Source organism: Podarcis liolepis (assembly GCF_965112155.1).
Source record: "Podarcis liolepis genome assembly, chromosome: 10".
In the NCBI taxonomy this organism is placed as follows: domain Eukaryota; kingdom Metazoa; phylum Chordata; class Lepidosauria; order Squamata; family Lacertidae; genus Podarcis; species Podarcis liolepis.
The window spans coordinates 2,548,297-2,572,436 of NC_139562.1; the positions used below are offsets into that span (position 1 = coordinate 2,548,297).

Below are 24,140 nucleotides of genomic sequence, written 5' to 3' on the forward strand. Positions count from 1 at the left end.
CGGCCTTTGATGTCCGCTCATTTGCTGGCAGTGATTGTCGGCGTTCGGAGGCCGGGAGATTCTGCTGGCACCCCTGTGACAAAGGCTTTGCCTTTGAAAAAGAGGCATAATGCAAATCCCTTACCAGAATGAGAAGCCAAGGGAGAGAGGCATGGTTGGCCCGTGTGGCACGATTTCCCACCAGGAAGGGAGGAGTGATCCATCGCAAGAGAGGCTCCTGATTCCCAAGAGGCCAGACGGAAGCTGAGTGGCCAGCAGCAGCGTTTGGCTGTGCCCATTGACCCTCTCACTGGGAGACTCTTGAACCCCCCTCCTGCCCACTGCCGTGGAAGACCAGCAGAGGCTCTGGCAAAGGCCTTTGCCCTCATGGCAATGGCTCGTGTCTTGGATCGCTCCTGGGAGTGAGCAGTTAAGGTGCACGGTGGAGGGAGACTAGCAACAGTGGCTTGCCCAAAACATGTCCACTTGTCAGGAATGAGCCAGCTCCCAGTGAAGGTTTGCAGCCAATGGAAGAAAGCAGCCAGGAACAGAAAGAGTTAACTTTCGTGAAGGATGAACAGCAACTAGTGCCAACTCCCCACCCCTTGGAATGCTGGGTGATAAGGGAATGGCTGAGAGTGGGCGGGAACCCAGCCAAAGCTCTCGGGAAGTTCAGACAGGCGCAAACAGAGATGGAAGTAGTTTGTCGGAAAGGGAAGAGGGGGGAGCTGATCCAATCCCTCCTCAGAGTCTCCTAGGGGGAGGGCTGTTGGACCGGAAACAAAGCAAGCAACGTAAGAAGCAAAAGTTCTCCATTTTCAGCAGAAACCGGAAGTAGTCTTCAGAAGGGTCATCTTGACTGATGATGTCTGCGGCTGTATTAGAGCTGTCTGGAGCTATCTGTTTGTTTTGACAGTAAATCATCCTTTTTAATTACTATGATTACTGTGTTAGTAAGCTGGGAACCTGGACTCCTGACACCACTTGACCGCTTTGATTGGGGAGGGGGGAAAGGTAATGGAGAAATGGACTACAGTAGGGAAGGGCAACTATTTCTCTGTTCCAAATTGTGCCTCCCACATTAAGGTTCCCCTATGGGGGGGGGGGAGATCAGAATTGCCACATTTTTAAAAAACAACACATTTTTATTCATTTTTATTGATTTTACAATTACAAAGTACAAATAAATACACACTAGGAAAGATATATATATATACATAAAGAGATTTTTTGAATCTTGGGACTCCCCCCCCCATTCCCTCCATTTTAAGAACCTGCACCACATTATCCATAGTATTTTTACACTACAAGTGAATCAAGATCCTGCTCTTGTTTCCATCTGCTTATAGTGACCACTGTGATCACCACTACAGAATTGCTACATTTTGAAGCAGGGGGTCGTGGGAAAAGAGAACAGAGACATGGTAGATGGGGACAGGATTCAGGAGCCTCCTTCCATCTCTTCTCCACCCCAAGTCACCTTCCCTACAAAGCTGCCATTCTACTCTGTGAAAAGCAAGAACGGTGGTGCCGTCCATCTCACACATTTGTGCATAATGCTCAGTTTGTTTCCTTCCTTTTCCCAACTCCTTGTGGCAGAAGACAGCAGCACCATCCCGGCCTCAGCCTCCCTGCCCTCTCTGTCCTTGTGAAGCAGAGAACTCCCTGGGAACGGGGGGCTGCCCTGCCTCTTCCATGCCCTGAATCTGTCAAGCCGTCCTCTGCTGGCACTTTGAGGGGTGCTTGGCCCCTCTGCGCCCGTCAGCGGCTGTGACAGCCTGCGCCCCAATTTGTGCAGCTCGAGTAAAGAGGCTGCTGGCTGCAAACATCTTGGATTTTCTTTTAAGATGAGCTTCTTGCAGATGGCAGGAGGGGGCCAATTTATGCTTAGGCTAACTTGCCACAAAAGAGCACAAACCAGCCTCACAGCTTGGTGGGGAAAGGTATTTCTTGTAATATTTTGGAACAACAAGTTGTGGGATCGTGTCCAACCTTATGCCAAGTTCAGCTTGCTGCAACAGAACTTCTTTAAAATAATAATACCTTTATTGTCAATGTACAATTTTAAGGTACAACCCGTGTACAATGCTCTTTGGTTTATTTTGCTTATTAATAAAATAAAATTATTATTCTTTTAAAGAAAAGAAATTATTTATCGGGGGCTTGCTTGGGTCTGGGAGGCCCCACAGAGCCACACCTCCAGAGGAGGTTTGCAAAAGGACCTCCTGGGTGCAGGGTGCGGTTCCTGCCTCACTTTTTGTTCTTGCTGAAGGCCAGGTTTTGTGGGAATGTTCAGGGTGGCAGGAGAGGATATACTGTTTATTAATATCCTTCCTAACTTGAGCTAGGAAGTTCCTTTGCTTAGCAGAGTGCATTCCCCTTTACACAGCAGAAAACTAGTTGCAATCTTGTGTGAGTTTCTTAAGACAATACACAATTCCATCTGGCTTGTCCAGATTGAAATGTGTTCTAATATTTTCCTGGTGAGACCCCTTGAATCCCTCCTAAAGGAATAAAGACACCACAGCCTTATTCATAAGCAATAAAAAGAAAGTTTACTCAGGATCAGGCAGAGTACAGTGTGATCCCTGAAGGCAAGCTTAAGGCTTCAAGTTACAAACATGTACAAACAGGTTTACCCCATAAGGGAGATGACCTGGGCGACTGCTTGGCTGGCAGCCAGCAGTTCAGTCCAGGAAGTTTGCAGGATAAAAGGAAGATGGAAAAGAGAGAGCGGCAGCATGCCTTGTCCTTTTACCTGGACAGGTTAGGTCACACCCACCCACTAGTCACATGCAAGGAAGGATGCTCCAGGCCAGGAGGAACAGGAAGTTTCAACTGCCTAGACCAAACATTCCCTTGTATGTCCACTCTAGCAAAACAAGGAATGTTGTACTTGACTGCTCCCAGTGGATTACACAGGTTTGTCAAGGCAGCTGGAGACCTTTGGTGTGTCAGGTGCTTCTGCTGTGTCTACCTGTGAGGTGGCTTTGTGTAGGGGATTTGTAGGGGATACATCTCAGAAGGGAAGGACCCCTTGAAGGGGGTCCTTCTTGATCTGGGCACCACAGTTCAAGAAGGACACTGACAAACTGGAACGTGTCCAGAGGAGGGCAACCAAAATGGTCAAAGGACTGGAAACGATGCCTTATGAGGAACGGCTAAGGGAGCTGGGCATGTTTAGCCTGGAGAAGAGGAGGTTAAGGGGTGATATGATAGCCATGTTCAAATATATAAAAGGATGTCACATAGAGGAGGGAGAAAGGTTGTTTTCTGCTGCTCCAGAGAAGCGGACATGGAGCAATGGATCCAAACTACAAGAAAGAAGATTTCACCTCAACATTAGGAAGAACTTCCTGACAGTAAGAGCTGTTCGACAGTGGAATTTGCTGCCAAGGAGTGTGGTGGAGTCTCCTCCTTTGGAGGTCTTTAAGCAGAGGCTTGACAACCATATGTCAGGAGTGCTCTGGTGGTGTTTCCTGCTTGGCAGGGGGTTGGACTCGATGGCCCTTGTGGTCTCTTCCAACTCTATGATTCTATGATTCTATGAAGGCTTGCAGACGATTGTCACTCACATCCTGAGGACCAACATAAGACTGAGTCACCAAGTTTTTTTTGTGGGGTGCACCACCACCCCCTTGTTAAAAAACACTTGCCTGTGAAGTAATTGCGGCCACAGGATTGGAGCATGATTTTTTTCCATAACATTGACCATTCCTCGAAAGAGGCTTGTGGAAAAGAGTCTGGCAGGGGTGGCAGTGAGAGAGCAGGTACACCATGAGTGTTGCAGATAAGCACCAGCCTTGCCACCTCCTCTTGCCTTGTTCACAACCCTCAGAGATGGTCTGAATTTCCAGGTGCCAAATGGGGTGGTTTTTGATGGGCTTGGGCAAGAGAGGCCTTTTCAAAAAGGTCCGCAGAGGCCTTCTGCAAGGACGTGTGAGTGGGTAAAACTTCAGGATGCAAGCAGTCTTTTGTCAAAGCTGTACTGGGGGTGGGGTTGGGGGACACAGGCCTGCCAAATTATTATTATTATTTATTAGAGGTGCTGAGGACCATTGCCAGACTTCCCAATCTCCTGGATTTCTGGGGAAGCTTCACGAAGAGTAACTGTTCCACTGGATGCATTATGGAAGCAGTTAGTCTGATCAGCACACATCCCTTTGTATTATTCATTTTGATTCTAAATTCAGAGCGTCCCCCACATCCTGTCCTGGGCTTTCAGTAGAAATAGATCTTTCGCTTTGTGATGTAGCAATCAAGTACCAGAAAAGCATTTTCTCTAGTTGCTCCCACTCCTGAACACCAGGGATGGGATCATGGGCTGCATTTCCATCCCATTTTTGGGTCAGGTAGGGAGAGGCACGGTTGTGGCTTCTTGTGGGGAGAGGGGGTTGGCAGCACTTGCAAAACATGCTAAGCAATGACTGCTGTGCACAACCACCTCCTGCAATGAAACGGCTTCAAACCGTTGGGGCAGCTGCTCATGTTTCCAGAGTAAGGCAGTGTAAGGTGTTGATTTCCTGAAACCAGGGTCTTGGGATGGTTTGAGACATGGAGAAAGAGCAGCTGCAAAAGACAAAACAGTTATCATAATTAAATAAGTTAATACCAAGAAATGAAAACCATTTAAAGAAGGCAGTTAAGGAAAGAAAAAAAATGACTCAACTTGAGGTGGTGGATGGAAATCAATACAAAAGACTAGAGTGCTTAGGTTTGATTATTCAGAATAATGTTGTTGTTGTTTAGTCGTTTAGTCGTGTCCGACTCTTTGTGACCTCATGGACCAGAGCATGCCGGGCACTCCTGTCTTCCACTGCCTCCTGCAGTTTGGTCAAACTCATGCTGGTAGCTTCGAGAACACTGTCCCACCATCTGGTCCTCTGTCGTCCCCGTCTCCTTGTGCTCTCCATCTTTCCCAACATCAGGGTCTTTTCCAGGGAGTCTTCTCTTCTCATGAGGTGGCCAAAGTCTTGGAGCCTCAGCTTCAGGATCTGTCCTTCCAGTGAGCACTCAGGGCTAATTTCCTTCAGAATGGAGAGGTTTGATCTTCTTGCAGTCCATGGGACTCTCAAGAGTCTCCTCCAGCACCAGAATTCAAAAGCATCAATTCTTCGGCGATCAGCCTTCTTTATGGTCCAGCTCTCGCTTCCATACATAATAATAATAACCACAGGTTGTTGGTGGGGCGAAATACATTTAGTTATTATGTATTTTTATGCATTTGTTTATTCTTAGTTTTAGTTTGAATTTTGGATGGAATCTTTCTGTGGGTGTATGTAAAACTTGATAAAAATTATATTAGAAAGAAAGAAAGAAAGAAAGAAAGAAAGAAAGAAAGAAAGAAAGAAAGAAAGAAAGAAAGAAAGAGTAGCTGCCTCTGGCTTGTGTTGAGAAAGGTAGACTCGAATCTACCTTGTTTGAAAAACTCAGGACAGCTTAAAAGAAGGTCCTTCTTCAAGCCGTGCACAGTCCAGCTATGGATCTCCCTTCCGTAGGAGGCAGTCATGGCCACCAACTTGCTTGACTTTATTAGAGGATTGGACAAATCCATGGAGGAGAGGGCCATGGGTGGCTATCAGCCATGATGTGATTCCAATGCTCTGCCAGCAGTGCTTCTGAAACCACAGGAGGGGAGAGGACCCTCGTGCTTGACTCCTGGTTTCTGGCTTCCCATCATGGCCATCTTGGTTGCCAGTATGAGAAGAGGATGCTGGACTATGTGGGCCATTGGCCTGATCCAGCAGGACTCCTTCTTATGCTCTAGACTGAAGTCTCAAATTTTAACATACGATAGCAGACAATGTACTGAGATCCCTTCCTTAATCCCTCACGCACTTCAGAAGAGGCTGCAGAGTATCCCTCCTTTGTTGGCATCACCCTTGGGCAGCATCCGCTGAAGCAGAAAATGTGTCCCTCACGCAGTTTTCATTAAAACATTTTGCCTGCTGGGACCTCACCTGTTCTCCAAGAATCCTCAAAGATTATAGACGCAGGTGCTGAGATTACATCCACAAGCTCCTTTAGTCCCCATGGGGGCAGCTCATCAGGCCCTGGAGATTTGAATTCATCTAAAGTAGCCTCGTGTTCCCTTACTACCTCTTTGCCTATCTTAGGCTGCAGCTTCCTCCTTACATCATTTATTCATCATTATTATCACCAGGTTGGACATTGCTTTCCTTTTGGGTGAAGAAAGAGCAGTTCCACCTCTTCTCTGTCACCCAATAGCATTTCTCCATCTTCTCCATGCAGAGGACGTACGACTTGCTTGTTCTTCTTCTTGCTTCGAAGATAGCCAAATAAACTTCTTTTCTAACCTTACTTGCAAGCCTGAGCTGATTCTCAGTTTTAGCCCTCCTGACCTTCTCCCTGAAACTATTGGCTACTCGTGCGTACTCCTCCTTTGTTATTTCCCCTTTCTCCCGTTTCTTATACAAGCCCTTCTAAAATCTCAGCTCATCTTTAAGCTTCAAATTTAGCCACGCCAGTTTCTTTAGATGCCCCTCACTTTTCTTTCTGGTTGGAATTGTCTGCATTTAGAATTTCAATATTTCTCATTTTAGAACCTCCCATCCATCTTGACTCTTTGAGTATTTCTGAACATGGGATCTCACCCAACAGCTCCTTCAGCTTTTTGAAATTGGCCTTCTTAAAGTCTAGACTGCATTTCCAGCTACACAGCTTTCCCTTTGCTCTGTATCCTGAAACCCAGGAGAATATGATCACTTCCTCCCAAGTTTCCGAGCTCTTCCACTTCATCTATCAGTTCCTCCCTATTGGTGAGGACCAGCTCCAAGATAGATGATGGCCTTGCTGTTTCTTCCACCTTCTGGGAAATGAAATTGTCAGCAAGGCAATGGAGGAATTTGTCGGACCTTACATTCCTGAGTCCCAACAGATATCGAGTTGAAGTCCCCCATGATTACTATTTCTCTCCTTTTTGAATGTTTGGTAATCTGCTCTAGGAAGACATCATCCAAGTCTTCAGTCTGGCTTGGTGGTCTATAGCAGACACCCACAGTAAGATCACTGTTGTTCCTCTCTCTTACAATTTTTACCCCTTTACAGTGGTACCTCGGGTTACATACCCTTCAGGTTACATACACTTCAGGTTACAGACTCCGCTAACCCAGAAATAGTACCTCGGATTAAGAACTTTGCTTCAGGATGAGAACAGAAATCGTGCTCTGGCGCCGCGGCGGCAGTGGGAGGCCCCATTAACTAAAGTGGTGCTTCAGGTTAAGAACAGTTTCAGGTTAAGAACGGACATCCGGAACGAATTAAGTACTTAACCTGAGGTACCACTGTAGTCTCAATCTGCCTTACATGCTCCAGATCATATAATGCTACTCCTCCTCCCTTCTTGTTTGTTCTATTTCCTCTGAGTGGGTTATATTTCTCTGTTCCTACATTCCAGTCGTGTGTCTCATCCCACCAGGTTTTAGTAATGCCTCCTAGGTCATATTTGCCATCATGTATGAGCTCAAATTCGTTGTGTTTTTCCCCCATGCTCTGTGTGTTAGTACAGAGACGATACCATTTATCTCTTAATATTTCCCCACAACATGTTGGGAGCCAGACCCACCTGCACAGGTAATCTCTGTGCATTTCAGACTCTAGGGACCCTCTTTCTGCCTGCCCGGAAAAGCATCGCCTGCCATTTTGTGTGCAAAGGGAAGGGCAGTTCATTTTGTTCTCTCCCAATAGCTCGTTTTTTCAGCCTTAAAATCATTTCTCCACATTTCAACATCCTTTCTATAAGATAAATGAACATATTTAATAATCCCTCATGAAAATTCATCAGCATTTAAATTAGAATTTCTCTTAATATGCACGTGTTTGTTTGCAATTTTGCCTGATCCTATTTTGTTTAGCCTACCCAGATATTTAGCATGCTGGTTGATGTTTTAATTTGTTTTTCGTTTATTGTTGAGTTTAATTTGGGGGGGGGGACGCTTTAAGTAATTGTTGTTCATTCTGTTTAAACAGCAATGTTATTTGTCTTATCTTTTTCGTCAACAACTTGAAAGTTTTTTATAACGAGGTGTGTGGATTTTATGAAATAAGTAAATAGGCTAACAATGTAGCTGTTTAAAACTGTTTTTGTAGATCATTTTATGGTCTGTCAGGGACAGGGGAGATGCTGACAAGTGTGCACTGGGGGAAGCAGGGCTGGCGTCTGACTCGGGAGAGAGGGGCAGTGATTTGTGGGGGACTGTACCGGCCAGGAGGCAAGAGCTGGAGGCAAGGGAAGCTTCTCAGCTGGAGGGTGGAGCGCAGGATGGGTCAGAAGAAGAGGAGGAAGAGGCAGGTCAGGCAAATGAAGTGCTGGAGGCCTCCCCTGTTGGGAATCAAGGCTTTATCAGGAGAAACTGGCCACTCTCCAGGCACCCGGCTTGATCTCCTGTTGACCTCCTTGTCTGCATTCCCCGGCAGGATACAGGCTAGGTCGCGATAGGCGATCCTTCTCGGCGTGAGAAGAACACACACCCTCTTTCCTGCCCCCCCCCACCCGGGCAGGGGAAAGAGATAGACAGAAACGTATTTACATGCCTTTATTTCTGTCTTTGCAGCGTTACAGAAAACACGACTGCTCTCTTCAAACTCCAACAGCAGAGAGACAAACTCCTCCTGTACTTCCTGTACAGCTCATATTACGCTCTGAGCTAATTCCGATGCTTCACACTGTGAATAGACTGTCCCTGTTTCCCACGGAACAGTCCCAACATTCCCATTGTGTTTTGCTTTCAAGCTACCAACTCGCGGCTGCATTGCTTCTATATCGTAACATCCCCATCCTCTCCTGCACCACTGTCTCCCAGAAGCAGGAGGGGACTGAAAAGGGAGGAGCAGAGGCAGTTTCCAGGCAGGCATAGTCTCTGGCTGGCTGTATGCAGCCCATTGGTAGAAGATTCCTAAGCTGACGGAGGGGGAGTGGACCACCTCCTGCTGCAACTGCTCCATAGAGTACAGACCTGGGAATAGCTCCCTAGACACTAAAATATGGGTAGGCAAACTAAGGCCCGGGGGCCGGATCCAGCCCATTCGCCTTCTAAATCCGGCTGATCTGGGAATCAGCGTGTTTTTACATGAGTAGAATGTGTGCTTTTATTTAAAATGCACCTCTGGGTTATTTGTGGGGTATAGGAATTCGTTCATTCCCCACCCCCCAAAAAATATATAGTCCAGCCCCCCACAAGGTTTGAGGGACGGTGGACCGGCCTCCCGCTGAAAAAGTTTGCTGACCCCTGCACTAAAATGATGTGTGTGGTATCTGGAGCCATGGAAACTACTGTTAAGTGTCAGCTTTGTCCTTAAAGAGTTAACCATCTGCCATGTGCATTCCTTTGGCTGAGGAGACCCCTGACATTGTTTTATTCTTTTTGTAAACCATGCTGAGGTTTTCCCCCTTTACCATAAAGTGACATATAAATTTAACGAGGCGAATAAATAAAAATAAATAATGTGCACATTTTTGCAAAGCGGGTTCCCCTAATATAATGCATTTTTAGTTGGGAGATGTTTTTTTTGTTTGTCTTTTAACTTGCATATGTATTTTAATGCACACTCCCCCCCCCCGAACGCAATTTATTTCTGCGCACTTTTGCCAGAGAGCTGCATTGCAAAATGCAGGCAAGTGTGGCTTTTGAAGGATAGCTGTGCTTCACTTTGCATATTGGTTCAAGAAGAGTGAACACGGTGGCTTCTCATTAAAATGCAAACAAAACCCAATGCCTCTCCCTCCCCCTGCTCACATTTTGTACCAATTGCCTACGTTTGCTCAGCAACGTCTCTCTCTCTCTCTCCCCCTTGACAGAAGTGTATGCGGCTGAACCCCGATGTCCCCGTCTGGGTCTCCAAGCAGCGCATTCTCTGCACCTTGAACCACAGCCTGAAGGACGTACTGAACTATGGCCTCTTCCAGCCAGCCTTCAACGGCAGGGCCGGGAAGTTCCTGGACGAAGAGCGGCTGTTGAGAGAGTACCCTCTGAACCCGGACACCCCGGTCCCTTACCTGGAGGTACCGACCTGCAGGCCTGCCTTGTTTTCTGTAGCTACCACCCCCAGCCCCACTTGGGCCTGCCTTGGGGTGCATGGGGGCATGTTAAACCTGGGTGGAATGGAAACAACAGGGGGGCATTCCTTCTCCAGAGACCAAGCTTCTGAATGGCATTGCCAGCCTTTGCTCATTGGCGGAGGAAGAGGGGGCGGGGGGAGCGTACTACACTGCCTTCCGGAGGAGTACAGGATCAGGTTCAAGGTGCTGGTTTTAACCATCGATTTCCTAGAATCTTAGAGTTGGAAGGGACTCAAAGGTCATCTAGTCCAACCCCCTGCATGCAGGAATTTCAGCTAATTTCTATTTATTGCAACGTATGGGCTAGGAAAGTGCCCCAGTGGTCAGAATCTTGCACTAAGAAGTTGTGCCACAACCCCAGACCTTCCCTTGACTTGTGAACTCAGCCACTGTGATCCACATGATGGTCACCTCCAGGCTTGATTGTTGTAACTCGCTCTACATGGGGCTGCCCTTGAGACTGACCCAGAAACTCCAGCGGGTGCAGAATGCCGCGGCGAGGCTCCTTACAGCACGGGTGTCAAACACAAGGCCCGCGGGCCGAATCCGGCCCGCCAGACCCCGTCATGTGGCCCGTGGCATCAAGGGCGAGGAAGCCTTCCCTGCCTGCTTGCAGACAGGGCTCCAATCGACGCACCCCGTCGGCCCTGCCTACCGGCCGGTCCCTCAACTTTCGCCTGCCTCGCGGGCCGGGCAAAGAGGCTTTCTGCTCGCTCGGTCCAGTCCTGGGCTCGCTGCGGAGGAGGCGGTCCCGCCAAGCCGAGCTCGGAGCCGGTTGCCTCCGCCCCTCGGAGCCTCCCAGGCGCGGCTGCTCGAGGGGGCGGGTCGCGCGCGCGGCAACTTTTGGAGCCTGAGGGAGCTGCGGAGGCTGGCAGCGAGGGCAGGGAGCGAGAGCCACGCTTGGGACGCCGCTCGCTCGGGCCGCAAGAAGAGGCCACTGCGGCGCTGCAGCTGGCGAGGAGATGGCCGGGGGCGCGGGCGGCGGGGCCAGGGGCTGGCTGGGGTCGCCCTGGTGGGCGGGGCCGGCAGGCAGGGAAGGGAACGCGGAGGCAAGTGGAGAGTGGGGACCCGGCGCAGGTCTTGCCGCAGGCGGCGCGCCCTGGCTGGGCTGGGAGAGGCGAAGCTGCTGCCGGTTCAGCTGCGCAGGGTGGGGTGGAGGGAGCCGGGAGGGCGAGCGGGCGGTGTGCCACACCGCAAAGCAGGGGCGCCTCCCACCCCGAAGAGGACCGCGCCAGCATCTGGGCAGCTGGAGCAAAGTGCGAGCCTGCCAGCAACTTGGCTGCGGGAGCCTGGCTACGAAACACCGCCCCCCTCCCCACGCCAACACATCGGCTTTCTCCGGGCCGGAGGACTTGGCGGATAGCCCCCTCCCCAGGAGCAACTGCAGCAGCTCGGGGCCCCAGCAGGACATCCTGGCCACCCGCGCCCGCAGTGCCGCTGGGGCTCCCTTGCAAGGAAGAAACTGCTGCTGTCCAAACTGCAGCTCCGTATCCTCCGACTCCCGAGTGCGGCGGGGGGGGGGGGGGAGGCAAGATTTGCTTCTGCTCTGCTCTGTTGGGACAGGCTCCTGTCTCCTCCCCATTGGAGCTCCAGTCTGCCTGGAAGCCCATCTCGTCATCTTTTAAAAAAATCATTATTATTTCTTTTTCTATTCTTATTTAAAATCGTACTGGAATAGGTATATTAAATAGTGTATAGGTTCAAGACAACACACACCAGTGCCTAAGGAAAAATAACTTTGATAAAGTCCTACAGATACAACCGGCCCTTTGAGGGTGACCAAACTGCTGATGTGGCCCCCCGATGAATTTGAGTTTGACACCCCTGCCTTACAGGGTCCTTGCCACAGGATCACATTCACCCGGTGCTATACCAACTGCACTGGCTCCCGGTGGAGTACAGTGTCAGGTTTAAGGTGCTGGTTTTAACCTTTAACGCTCTATGTGGCCTAGGACCCTCGTACCTACGGGATCGCCTCTCTTGGTAGGTCTCACAGAGGACCTTACAGTCTTCAAACAAAAATATCTTGGAGGTCCCGGGCCACAGGGAGGTTAGGCTGGCCTCAACAAGAGCCAGGTTTTTTTTGGCGGTGGCCCCGATCTGGTGGAACGCTCTGTCACAAGAGACTAGGGCCCTGCAGGACTTGACATCTTTCTGCAGGGCCTGCAAGACAGAGCTGTTCCCCCAGGCCTTTGGCCAAGGCACAGTCTGACCTCCTCTCTCCTTCTGTAATCTTCATAGAACTCTAACCCGATGGTTGCCATTAATTTGAGTCTGAATTGATTTTAGAATGCTGTATTACTTTTATTTTGTTGGCCGCTCTGAGCCTGGCTTCAGCTGGGGAGGGCGGGATATAAATAAATTATTATTATTATTATTATTATTATTATTATTATTATTGGCCCCAGCAGCATGATCCTGATTGGGTGCCATTGCAGCTGCCCCCCCCTGCACTGGACACCACGCCCCCACAGGCAGTGCGCCACACCCCTGGCACATGCGCCAGCCACGCTCACGCCTGCTCTCTGCACCCTGGTGTAGGAGCATGAAGCTCTGCCACTGCCTTTGCTAGAATATCTGGCTCCTGGTGGTCTTACTTGTGAGTAGGTGGGAGGTTTCTTCAGGATCAGGGCCTAAGAGGACAAGTGTGTGGGCATAAAGTCCAAAATGCAAGTGAAAGGTTCAAGACGGGGAAGGGATGTCGCTCAATGGCATGCATTGTTTTTTAAGGATTGTTTCTTCCCTATGGGACGTGGGTGGCACTGTGCGTTAAACCACAGAGCCTAGGGCTTGCTGATCAGAAGGTCAGTGGTTCAAATCCCCGCAACGCGGTGAGCTCCCATTACTTGGTCCCAGTTCCTGCCAACCTAGCAGTTCGAAAGCACGCAGTGCAAGTAGATAAATAGGTACTGCTCCTGTGGGAAGGTAAATGGCATTTCCATGCGCTGCTCTGGTTCACCAGAAGCGGCGTAGTCATGCTGACCACATGACCCGGAAGCTGTACGCCGGCTCCCTCGGCCAGTAAAGCGAGATGAGTGGCGCAAACCTTGAGTCGTCTGGGATTGGATGTAATGGTGCCTGGCAATAGCTGAGTCCACGAGTCAAGGGAAGGTTTGGGGTTGTGGCGCGACTTCTTAGTGGAAGATTCTGGCCACTGGCACACTTTCCTAGCCCATGCATTGCAATCAATAGAAAGAAATCTAGCTGAGATTCCTGCATTGCAGGCGGTTGGACTAACTCTAAGATTCTGTGATTCTAGGTAATCGATGGTTGACCCCCTTGCTGCACTGGAGGTCAGGCTGGGTGCTCTCAGCAACCACTTACTTGGACCTCAAAGATCTATTAAAATCCCATTTAGATATACTGGCTTAGCGTTTAATTCTTGCAGCAGAGGCCCTGTGGGTCACCTTTGCCCATCCTGGCCAGGGCCTCCCTGGCCTGTGATCTTTTGCCTCCAAAAGTGGCTGCATCACATGGTCTAAATGTGGATGTGGTGGGAAGCATCTGGTGCCTTGGCACCCGACAAATGTTGCCACCCCAATCAGATTTGGGCGTGAAATATACTTGGAGTCGAGAGTGGATTTCATGCTCTTTATTCAGCTCATAGTGGTGAGGAGGAATGGAAGTTCCCCCAAAATGTCTGCTTTATATACAGTGGTACCTCTGGTTACGTACTTAATTTGTTCTGGAGGTCCGTTCTTAACCTGAAACTGTTCTTAACCTGAAGCACCACTTTAGCTAATGGGACCTCCTGCTGCCACCATGCCGCTGCCACACGATTTCTGTTCTCATCCTGAAGCAAAGCTCTTAACCCGAGGTAATATTTCTGGGTTAGCAGAGTCTGTAACCTGAAGCGTATGTAACCCGAGGTACTACTGTACATTATTTACACAATGGGCCCCATGTGATTGGCTAATTCCGGGATTCTCCTGTAGGCCAATCAGGTTGCGGATTCACTTCCACCTGGAGCTGGATTGGGGGGCTCCTGTGGACCAATCAGACTGCTGCATTCTGGATCCTATTGTTCTAGGACCAATCAGACTGCTGCATTTTGGATCCTATTCAACTCAGTACATAACAGGGGGATTGCAGCCGTTTCCCACCAATTTAACGCAGGCACCCACTTTTGTTTTCCCATATCTTCCCTGCTCCCCAAATCCCTTTCCGAAAGCAGATGCTGCAGGAACTTCTCTGCAAGCCTCAGGTATGGGGGGAGGAGCGGGGGCTAATGTTAGGCATGTCTTTTAGCAAAAGAGATCAACGATTTCGCACCGGAGTCCCTCAAGAGCTCCTTGGTGAATGCCAAGCGGGCCCAGCAGCCTGCTCCTTCTCTGATTTGTCAGTTAGTTCTAAAATGCCAACCTTTGCCACCTCTTCTTCACATAGCTCTTCAGGTACGCTGCTTCAAAAACAATGAATCACCACCGAGCTAAATTTAGGAAAGGGAGGGAGGGAGGGAGGAGAAGAGCTGGATGGGTTTTTGTGCCATGAAAATGGGAAGGACGGAGTGATGCCAACCACACAGGACCTGCTCAGAGCTCAAACACTTTCACAGGACTCTTCCTGGATGGGGAATAATTTTTATCTATCTCCCATGACAACTGGAAGTTTGGTCTTCCCTTCCTTCCTTCCTTCCTTCCTTCCTTCCTTCCTTCCTTCCTTCCTTCCTTCCTTCCTTCCTTTCTCAAAAAGCTCAGTTCACAGGAAGTTAAATCCTGCACAGTATTCCATGCTGAACTGATTTCTAAGCGCAGGTCTGAGATACTTTCCATGTGCCCCACCTCTTTTCTGGGGAACACCCATTGTTTACTGCTGAATCGCAATGAAGGTCAGTTGGTTTTTCTGTGGATTAAACACTTCCTCTGGTCCCGCTGCTTTCCCCCAGGGAAAACCGCTGTTTTGCGCTCCATCAGAGCAAGTGGCAATCATGTTTTCTGCGGGTTGCTGTTTGTTCCCATTCCACACCAAAGAGCAGCTTTTCCCTGGGAAAGGAGTGAGGTAAGGGGGAGGCTGCTTGCAGCTGACCCGCTCAGAGCCATGCTTTCTAGGCCCGAGACAAGCAGACGTGTGGGGTATCCCTCAGCGGTCAACAGCGGGTTTCCCCAGGAAAAGTGGTGGAAAAAAGAAAAACCTCTCAGACCCACGCCTAGAAATCACGGACCAAACGGAAGTGTGAACGAGCCCCGTGTGGGATTTGAACCAGTTCCCTGCAAACATGATTTTGACCTGTAAATCCCCAGGTTGTTGGCCCAATAGACCTAACCAATTTCCCCTACCTCTGTGCCCGCCCAGGTGAATGGACTTGCCCGTTCTCCCAACTCTCTCTCTCTCTCTCTCTCTCTCTCTCTCTCTCTCTCTCTCATTTTTTTAATTCCCAACTCTCAGTATGGACCCTGTTTGCTCTGGTGGGAGAGAGGGTGATACTAGAATTCCTCTACCCTGGCAATTCATCAGAGCCCAAGAACATTCTTAGGAGAGTACTGACTTCTTCTCTGAGCCTTTTTACAGCCAAGATTGAGCAGGCATGGAGTGATTCGGTCCTACCCATATATTACTTCTTTTTTTTAAAAAAGGGGGTGGTTCCCAGGTCCGATTTTAAAGCTCTGTGTCCAAGTGCCCTTTTCCCTGTGAAAACCTGTTCTTTAAAGCTGAATTGGAGCAAACAGCCATTTAGGTTTTCTGCGGATTGATGTTTGCTCTGATTCAGCTTTAAAGAGCAGCTTTAAATCTCCGGATCTAAAAAAAGGGTGCTCAGAGAGCGCTTTAAAGTGTGGACGATGCATGAAAACAGCGGAGGAACGGCAAGGGTGGATAAGCTCTGAGCTTTGGAGCTGCTGTTATATCCCCCAAGATATAAAAGAACTTGTAATGCTTCCAAAGGGAAGGAACTGAACCAAGATGCTGAGCCGCTGAATACCATCTCCTGGGAATCACAGGTGGGGAGAGATCCTGCTTGTGGACTTTCCATTCAGACACCTGGTTGGACACTGGGAGAACAAGATGCTAGACTAAAGCCCCCCCCCCCCCCGGTCCTGATCCTGCAACGGGGCTTTCTTGACATCCTTAAATGCCTCTGAAGCCTGTGGGCTGCCCTTGGCACAGGGCCTGTTTTGGCGATTTGTGGGTGACGCTCCTTTCTCCCCTCTGCTCTTGTTCTCCAGTTCCGGTACAAGAGGCGAGTTTACATCCAGAGCCTGCTGGACGACAAGCAGTTTGCCAAGTTGCACACAAAGGTAAGAAGAGACCGCCATCCTCAAGGCGAGCAGGGGAGGCCCTTGCACGTGACCCAGCCCCTGGTAGTCTGGCCATTCCTTTGAGATGGTGATTACCCAATTCCTGAGACAATGGGAGGGTTCCCTCACCCCCTCCCTCCTTGCAGAGAAAACATTTGGTCAGTTGGGGAGTCAAAATGGTTTCAGGACGGTCTTCCTGTGCTGCTCCAGACATGTGGTTTATATATTTACGTACGTGTTTGCTTGGTAGATTTATGAACATTTAGTATATATCTAAGACATTATTTTTTTTATTTCAAGACACATTCATAGCTACTACCCAGCATGGTTTTATCCTTTTGAGTACCAGTTGCTGGAAACCACGGGAAGGGAGCTGGGCATGTTTAGCCTGGAGAAAAGGAGGTTAAGGGGTGATATGATAGCCATGTTCAAATATATAAAAGGATGTCACATAGAGGAGGGAGAAAGGTTGTTTTCTGCTGCTCCAGAGAAGCGGACACGGAGCAATGGATCCAAATTACAAGAAAGAAGATTCCACCTAAACATTAGGAAGAACTTCCTGACAGTAAGAGCTGTTTGACAGTGGAATTTGCTGCCAGGGAGTGTGGTGGAGTCTCCTTCTTTGGAGGTCTTTAAGCAGAGGCTTGACAACCATATGTCAGGAGTGCTCTGATGGTGTTTCCTGCTTGGCAGGGGGTTGAACTCGATGGCCCTTGTGGTCTCTTCCAACTCTATGATTCTATGATTCTATGATTCTATGATTCTATGGCTCATGTGCTCGGAAACTGCTTTCAGGCTTCCCATAATTTGCATCTGGTTGGCCTCTGTGAGAAGAACAGGATGGTGGACCAGGTGGGCCACTGGCCTGATCCAGCAGCAGGCTCTTCTTACGTTCTTTTATCTACACTGGCTGGCAGCAGCTCTCCAGGGTTTCAGACCAGGGCAGGTCGGAGACATTCCTTGCCCGACCTGGAGATCCCAGGAATTAAATGTGGATTTGTTTTCATGCAAAGCAGGCAATCTGTTTTCATGCAAAGCAGGGATGCTGGTGGCGTTGTGGGTTAAACCACAGAGCCTCAGGCTTGACAATCAGAAGGTTGGCGGTTTGAATCCCCGCAATGACGGGGTGAGCTCCCGTTGCTCAGTCCCTGCTCCTGCCAACCTAGCAGTTTGAAAGCACATCAAAGTGCAAGTAGATAAATAGGTACCGCTCCAGCGGAAAGGTAAATGGTGTTTCCATGCACTGCTCTGGTTTGCCAGAAGCGGCTTAGTCATGCTGGTCACATGACCCGGAAGCTGTACCCCGGCTTCCTCAGCCAATAAAGCAAGGTGAGCGCCGCAACCCCAGAGTCGGCCACGACCGGACCTAATGGTCAGGGGTCCCTTTACCTTTACCTTTAGGTAATCTGCCACTGAGCTGCAGTCCTTCCATTGGAGAGTGCCAGTCGGACGCCTCCTTGGTCTTTGAGCCATGGCTTGCGTACTCCCACCGCCTAAGAGAGGGCTCCAACACTTGGCCCCGCGAAGTATGCCTCAGCTGCTGAAGCAGCTCTTGTTGTGTGAGACATAAAATGATGCCCATTCCCCCTTCTCCCCTCCTGCCTGCATCCCTCCCCCCTTTTGCTCACAACAGGGCCGCTCAATTTGGCCTGTGCCTCCAGGGGTGCCAGCCTGGTTTCTGGCACTCTTGTGCAGGGAGAAGGAGGGGGAGAGCGCCTCTGAGGTTTCAGTCCATCTAGGAAACAGCAGCTGTTGGGCGGAGGGGAAAACGCTGCAGATGCAAAGCAGGGAGAGAAATGATGATCTCTCCCCGCTGCCCCCCCCACTGCCCTGTTTATCCAGATGGATCCCTCCAACCCACCCAGAGGCATCCAGCAGGCAAGATCATAGACTTGTGCAGTTGGAAGGCACACCCAGGGATCATCTGGTCCAGCGGTTCTCAACCTGTGGGTCCCCAGATGTTGTTGGACTACAACTCCCATCATCCCTAGCTAGCAAGGCCAGAGCTCAGGGATGATGGGAGTTGTAGTCCAACAACATCTGGGGACCCATAGGTTGGGTCTGCTGCTGCAGAGCCTGGCAGGCAGCTTGTTGTCCTTGTGGCCGAGGCCACAAACCGCTTGGGTTGGTCCCTTGTCTGTTCCAAGGGTTGAGGACCTGCTGGACTAAATCCCGATCTTGTTTTATTAGAAAGAGCCTTGCAGAATCAGGCCAAAGGAGCCCATTTGGCCTGGCCTTCTGCCTCTAGCAATGGTGAGCCCTCACCTTGAGGAAGCACCAGGGTGATGTTCATCCCAAGGGAAGGCTGGCCTGTTTCTCTCCTGCCTCCGAAGCAGCTCACGTCTGGTGCTCTGATCTCCTTGGAGGGAAAGGCAGCAGAAGCCCTGGAGATGTACAAATACCAACCATCGGCAATTTGAAGAGTCGGCCGGCGGAGCCTCTTTCCACCCTTCCCTGTCGGTCTTTTTGTGTGTGCATGAGCAATATCGCAGAGCAGCCTTTATTTTATTTTGCAAGAAGCTGTCTTTGCTCCGTGCAGTTGGCAATGTGCTCCCCCCTCCGCCCCCTGCAATTCCCTCTGATTGGGTTAAGATAGCAGTTTTCATTCGTGCCCTTTTGGCAACGAAAGCAGCCTTCAGAAAATGATTGCAAAGTGGCACTTGGTAAGCAGCCGCAAATATTGACTTGGTCTGTGGACGGCTTCTGTGCAGTTCAGAATACTTTGAGGCTCCGTTCCGTTCAATGAGCGTTATCTTGGTGCGGATACAAATCTTCCGCAGAGTTAATTACCTCTAGGCCAGTGTGAGCCATTTTGAACTTCTCATCATGAGTCAGACGAGATAGCTTGATACCCTCTATAATTAAGGAAATGTTGTTAGTAAAATCATCACAGAATTGTGGGTGGTTTTTTTTGAAGACTTGTGATCCCTGGAGGTGCTTTTAGGAGCGCTCTTTGATTTCCACTGCTGCAATTCTGCACAAGGAAACCCGGCTCTCTTTTTAGGCAGGCTACACTTTTGTGATGGCTAAAGGTGCAGAAATCTCTGAAGAATGTCTCACGGAATGGGGAGAGCCATGTGGCAGCGATGTGAGCCAGAGTCTGGACTGTGACTCGTCCATGGATATACTGATTAGAGTAGACCCTGTGGCTGTTTTCAGGAGGGGTTTTCAATTGGGTTTTGAAACCGTTTCTCACCGTGGTTCTGCTTGAGGATGGGCAATGATGTCTAGCAAAGGCCTGGTCTTTCCAGGAGCTGCTGTTCCCTTCCGTAAGGAAAACCTCACAGCAAGAATCCAGGCAATGCTTTCTCCCAGAGACTTGCCTGTGACTGAGGACATAGGTCCATCTTAGGGCTTAGCCTTATCCACACTTAAGTTTTGCCCCACAGTTTCTAGACCCAGGCCCACACTTTCCCGGGTCATGTCTGAGTTCTTTTTAAATTTCCCCTGCTGCTTTCCCCACTCACGAATGCTGAATCAAAAAGCTACAACTGATTTATTATTTATTCTCATTATTTATTAAATTTGTATTTATTGGTCCTGCTAGCTAGGAATGATGGGAACTGTAGTCTTTTAGAAGACATCTGAAGGCAGCCCTGTTTAGGGAAGCTTTTAATGTTTAAGAGACTATTGTATTTTAATATTCTGTTGAAAGCCGCCCAGAGTGGCTGGGAAAACCCAGACAGATGAACAGGGTACAAATAATAAATTATTAATTGTTGTTGTTGTTGTTGTTGTTGTTGTCCAAAAACAGCTGGCGACCCAAGTTTGGGAAGCCCTCCTAGGCTATATTTACTCACTTTAGAGCCCTATTATATGGCTTGCTTAGTTAATCTTCTGGTACTGGGATTCAATAAGATCTCATTATATACCATTTCATTACAGTCATACCTTGGATCTCAAACACCTTGACTCCCGAACAAATTGGCTCCCGAACGATGGAAACCTGGAAGTGAGTGTTCTGGTTTTTGAACGATTTTCAGAAGCTGAATGTCCGGTGCGGCTTCGGATTGGCTGCAGGACGCTCCTGCAGCCAATCGGAAGCTGCGCCTTGGTTTTCAAATGGTTCTGGGAGTCAAACGGTCCTGGAGCACATTCTGTTCATGAACCAAGGAACGACTGTATATTTTTCCAGAACGTCATGTGCAGATCTCAGGGCACACCACAACATAAAAATACACAAATTTCTGGTGGTGTGTAACAGTGTATTTCCCCAGTTGGTTAAAACACTGAAGCTCTTTGAGGGAGGTTGATGTCTGATGTACGGCAGTGCGGCAGCTCAAGTCTAGCACCACAGAGCCCCAGGTTCGAATCCTGCCTGCGTCCCAGAGCTCCCTTGGGCTAGCCGCTCTCTTAACGCAACCTACTTCGCAGGGTCGTTGTGACGAGGTGACTCTGCGGGCCACCTTGAGCTCCTCGGAGGAGAGGCAGGGACAAACGAAGCAAACCGGCAAAGAAGCGCGTTCTGCTGCTGGGATGGTATCGATCCTGCTGTGGCTGCCTCTTTCATGACACTGTTTTATTGATCTGAATGTCTTGTCGTTGGCGGCTCTGGAGGAAAAGCAGGACAGCATTCTTTTTTTAAAAAATAAACAAATGACTAAATGAGAGGGAGGACATTGCCTCCATCCCCCCAGCCCCAGCCCATCCTTTCCTGGGCTCTCTGTCCTCTGGAACCTCACATGGTGTTGAGTTTCAGCCTTTGGAGCCGATGGCAGGTGGTTGGCAGTTGCCCCCTTCCTTCTGGGTCAGGCAGCACCAGAGGGGCCGTTCGGGACAGCTGGCCTGAGAGAGGAGAGAGAGGCAGAGGTCTGGCAGGGCGAGGGGGGAGGCAGGAAGGGAGGGAAGGCACAAACGCCTCCTGCAACAGCAGCAGTGAGGGGCTTGCAGAAAGGGTCATTTGCAAAGCTGGCCGCGGTGCGTCCCCTCAGCACAGCCGCTGCTGTTTTGCTTGGACGGAGGGAAGGTTGTGGAATGTGTGTGTGTGTGTGTGTCCGTCTGACAGTGAGCATTTGTGTGCGTGTGTGTCCGTCCGGGTGTGAGCTCTACGCCCTGTCCTCAAGCCAGTGTGGAGATGAGCGAGGGACAGAGTCAGCGCCGTGGGGTGGAAGATGGGCGCCTCTCTGGGAAGGAAACCGACCCCGCGGGGAGACCAGGAGCAAAAGCCGAGGCGTGGCAGGTCCAGAGCCAAAAGCAAGGTACCCCACCCTCACTTAGCCACACGCTCTGGGTTTGACCTTCCTCACTGCCGCTCCGTTGGTGGGGAAAGGGATGGGGACTCCCTCCAGGCTGCCTGGGCTGGCCTCCACTTTTGACACATGGCCTTGCTGTGGGCGTGCGTTGGCCATTTGTGCCCCTCCACCGCCCTCCAACTGGATTTCTGCCCCTGGCACATGGGCTGATAACTAGGGCAGCGTTCTCTCGTCCCTGGGGGTGGAAGGGTGCTAGCAGGATGGAAATGAAGCTAGCTTCTGCACAGAAGCTGGTTCTCAGCTACCGTTAAGGGTGGCAGAGCCACAGGACACGCATGGATTTGACCCTAAGGGCACCAGTTCGCTGGCAAGTTGTTCTCTGCAGCCGCTCTGAAACGTCCTCAGCCTCTGGGGGCTGGACGAAGGGTTCAACTCTCTGGTTCTGTGATTCCGTGCTGCAGGGCCCGATCGCTCCTGTTTTGAGCAAAGTCTGTGGGGGGGGGGCGCAAACAGACTTTTAGCCTCATTCTCCAGCATCTCTTAGGCTGGCCTTGCGGCCTCTTGCTATTTCATGGGTATTTGATTGTTCCACACTGTCTGCTTCACACTGGGGGGTGCAGTGGAGGGGGGAGCAGGGGGAGGGGGCAGGATACGAACCTGAGTCCATGAACCTGACCCATGGAGATGCCACCTCGGAACCTGTACAGATCCTTGGTGCGCTGGCACAGGAGTCAATCTGGGGTGGTGGTCTGCGAGGGGCTCTGTCCCCAATCCTGAGGCCAGACTGGATTTCCCATCCAGGACAGAGGTCCCCCTCCTCCTCCTCCTTTGAGACTTCCCTGCTGGGGTGGCAGCTAAAGACCTCTCTCTCTCTCCCCCTCCCTCTCTCTCTCTCCCTCTCTCTCTCTCTCTCTGGGTTTTTCTTTCTTTTTCATTGTGCGTCAGGGAATTGATTATCTGACAGCTCGTGGTGGCAAACAGATGAGATGCACCTACTTGCTTGCTGTTTAACCTCGAGCTTCCTCCGTGACAGCAGGCGGGCTGGATTGGGGGGGGGGCTTGTCCTTGGACACCTGTGGGCAGGGGCTGCACTGGTGGCGGTGGGCTTCAGCCCACCTGCGGCTTCCCTTCTGCACTCACAGATCCTGTCCCTGCCCTGGACTTTCCTGCCTTGCCAGCTGGTGATGATTCCTGAAGGGCAGTTGGAGTCAGTTCCCTGCAAGAAGAACATCTCATTTCCTCCCTTCCGTTGCAGTTTGGGGGAGAGAAAAGGAGCCTCTGCTACATGCACTCCTTCTTTCCTTCCTTCCTCTATTTCTCTCCCTCCCTCTTTCCTTTTTGTAATGAGCTGGATCCCCCCGCCCTGCCCTTTTCTGGAGGCTGTTGATTTTCCTTACAATTCCTTCCTAATGGAGGATAATGGGCTGCTTCGCCAAGGGCCACCAGCTGGGCAGCTGTGAGCCAAACACCCCCGCAACATCTCTCCCCCCCCCATTCCAGCCCCTCCTTTCCTCTACCAGCACATTCTTGACTATTAACTTCATATCCCGACTTTGGCAGCCGCCCCTCCAAGCACACTTAACAGAGTTGGCTGCTGACGCCAAGCAGTTTCGTGTAAATGAGATGCGATCTGGGCCAGCCTGCCACAGTTACCTGGAGCCCAGAGAAGGCCTGAGAGGTGCCCTGAGGATCTCAGCACCCCTGGATAGGGGCCAGGAACACAAGAGTCAGCCTGGCCAATTGCTTGCTAACCCTTGAAGCACCAAATGATTTGTAGCTGTGTCAAAATGTGTCCGTCTGAATTTTGAGTGCCAAAATAGAGTTTATCTGTGCAGGGAAGAAGGAGGGGGCCCTGAAAAGCCTGTTCACCTTCTGCCCCACCCTAAGCCACACCATGTACTCAGTGCTGTGATTTCCTCCTCTGCTGAGGCGTTAGAATCATAGAATCCTAGAATCATAGAGTTGGAATAGACCACAAGGGCCATCGAGTCCAACCCCCTGCCAAGCAGGAAACACCATCAGAGCACTCCTGACATATGGTTGTCAAGCCTCTGCTTAAAGACCTCCAAAGTAGGAGACTCCACCACACTCCTTGGCAGCAAATTCCACTGTTGAACAGCTCTTACTGTCAGGAAGTTCTTCCTAATGTTTAGGTGGAATCTTCTTTCTTGTAGTTTGGATCCATTGCTCCGTGTCCGCTTCTCTGGAGCAGCAGAAAACAACCTTTCTCCCTCCTCTATGTGACATCCTTTTATATATTTGAACATGGCTATCATATCACCCCTTAACCTCCTCTTCTCCAGGCTAAACATGCCCAGCTCCCTTAGCCGTTCCTCATAAGGCATCGTTTCCAGGCCTTTGACCATTTTGGTTGCCCTCCTCTGGACACGTTCCAGTTTGTCAGTGTCCTTCTTGAACTGTGGTGCCCAGAACTGGACACAGTACTCCAGGTGAGGTGTGATCAGAGCAGAATACAGTGGCACTATTACTTCCCTTGATCTAGATGCTATACTCCTATTGATGCAGCCCAGAATTGCATTGGCTTTTTGAGCTGCCGTGTCACACTGTTGGCTCATGTCAAGTTTGTGGTCAACCAAGACTCCTAGATCCTTTTCACATGTACCGCTCTCTTGTTTTTGTGCCTCTCATTTTTTTTGC

General features: G+C 50.1%; 1 protein-coding gene across 10 annotated transcripts in view; it reads left to right on the forward strand.

The window, feature by feature from the left end:
* The window catches only part of SHANK3 (SH3 and multiple ankyrin repeat domains 3), a 443,257-nt gene that overhangs the window by 135,315 nt on the left and 283,802 nt on the right, over window positions 1–24,140 (forward strand). For 9 of the 10 annotated variants that reach the window (XR_014516107.1, XR_014516108.1, XM_083460914.1 and 6 more), the window contains exons 3-4: window positions 9,797–10,000; window positions 16,219–16,290. Coding sequence is in view for 8 of the 10 variants with exons in the window: in XM_083460914.1 (XP_083317040.1) it covers window positions 9,797–10,000; window positions 16,219–16,290 (276 nt within the window). In the remaining 2 variants the exon portion in view is untranslated. Of the gene's footprint in view, window positions 1–9,796; window positions 10,001–16,218; window positions 16,291–21,258; window positions 21,489–24,140 lie in introns of those variants that run through there. The other variant, XM_083460912.1, reaches the window with a different exon arrangement.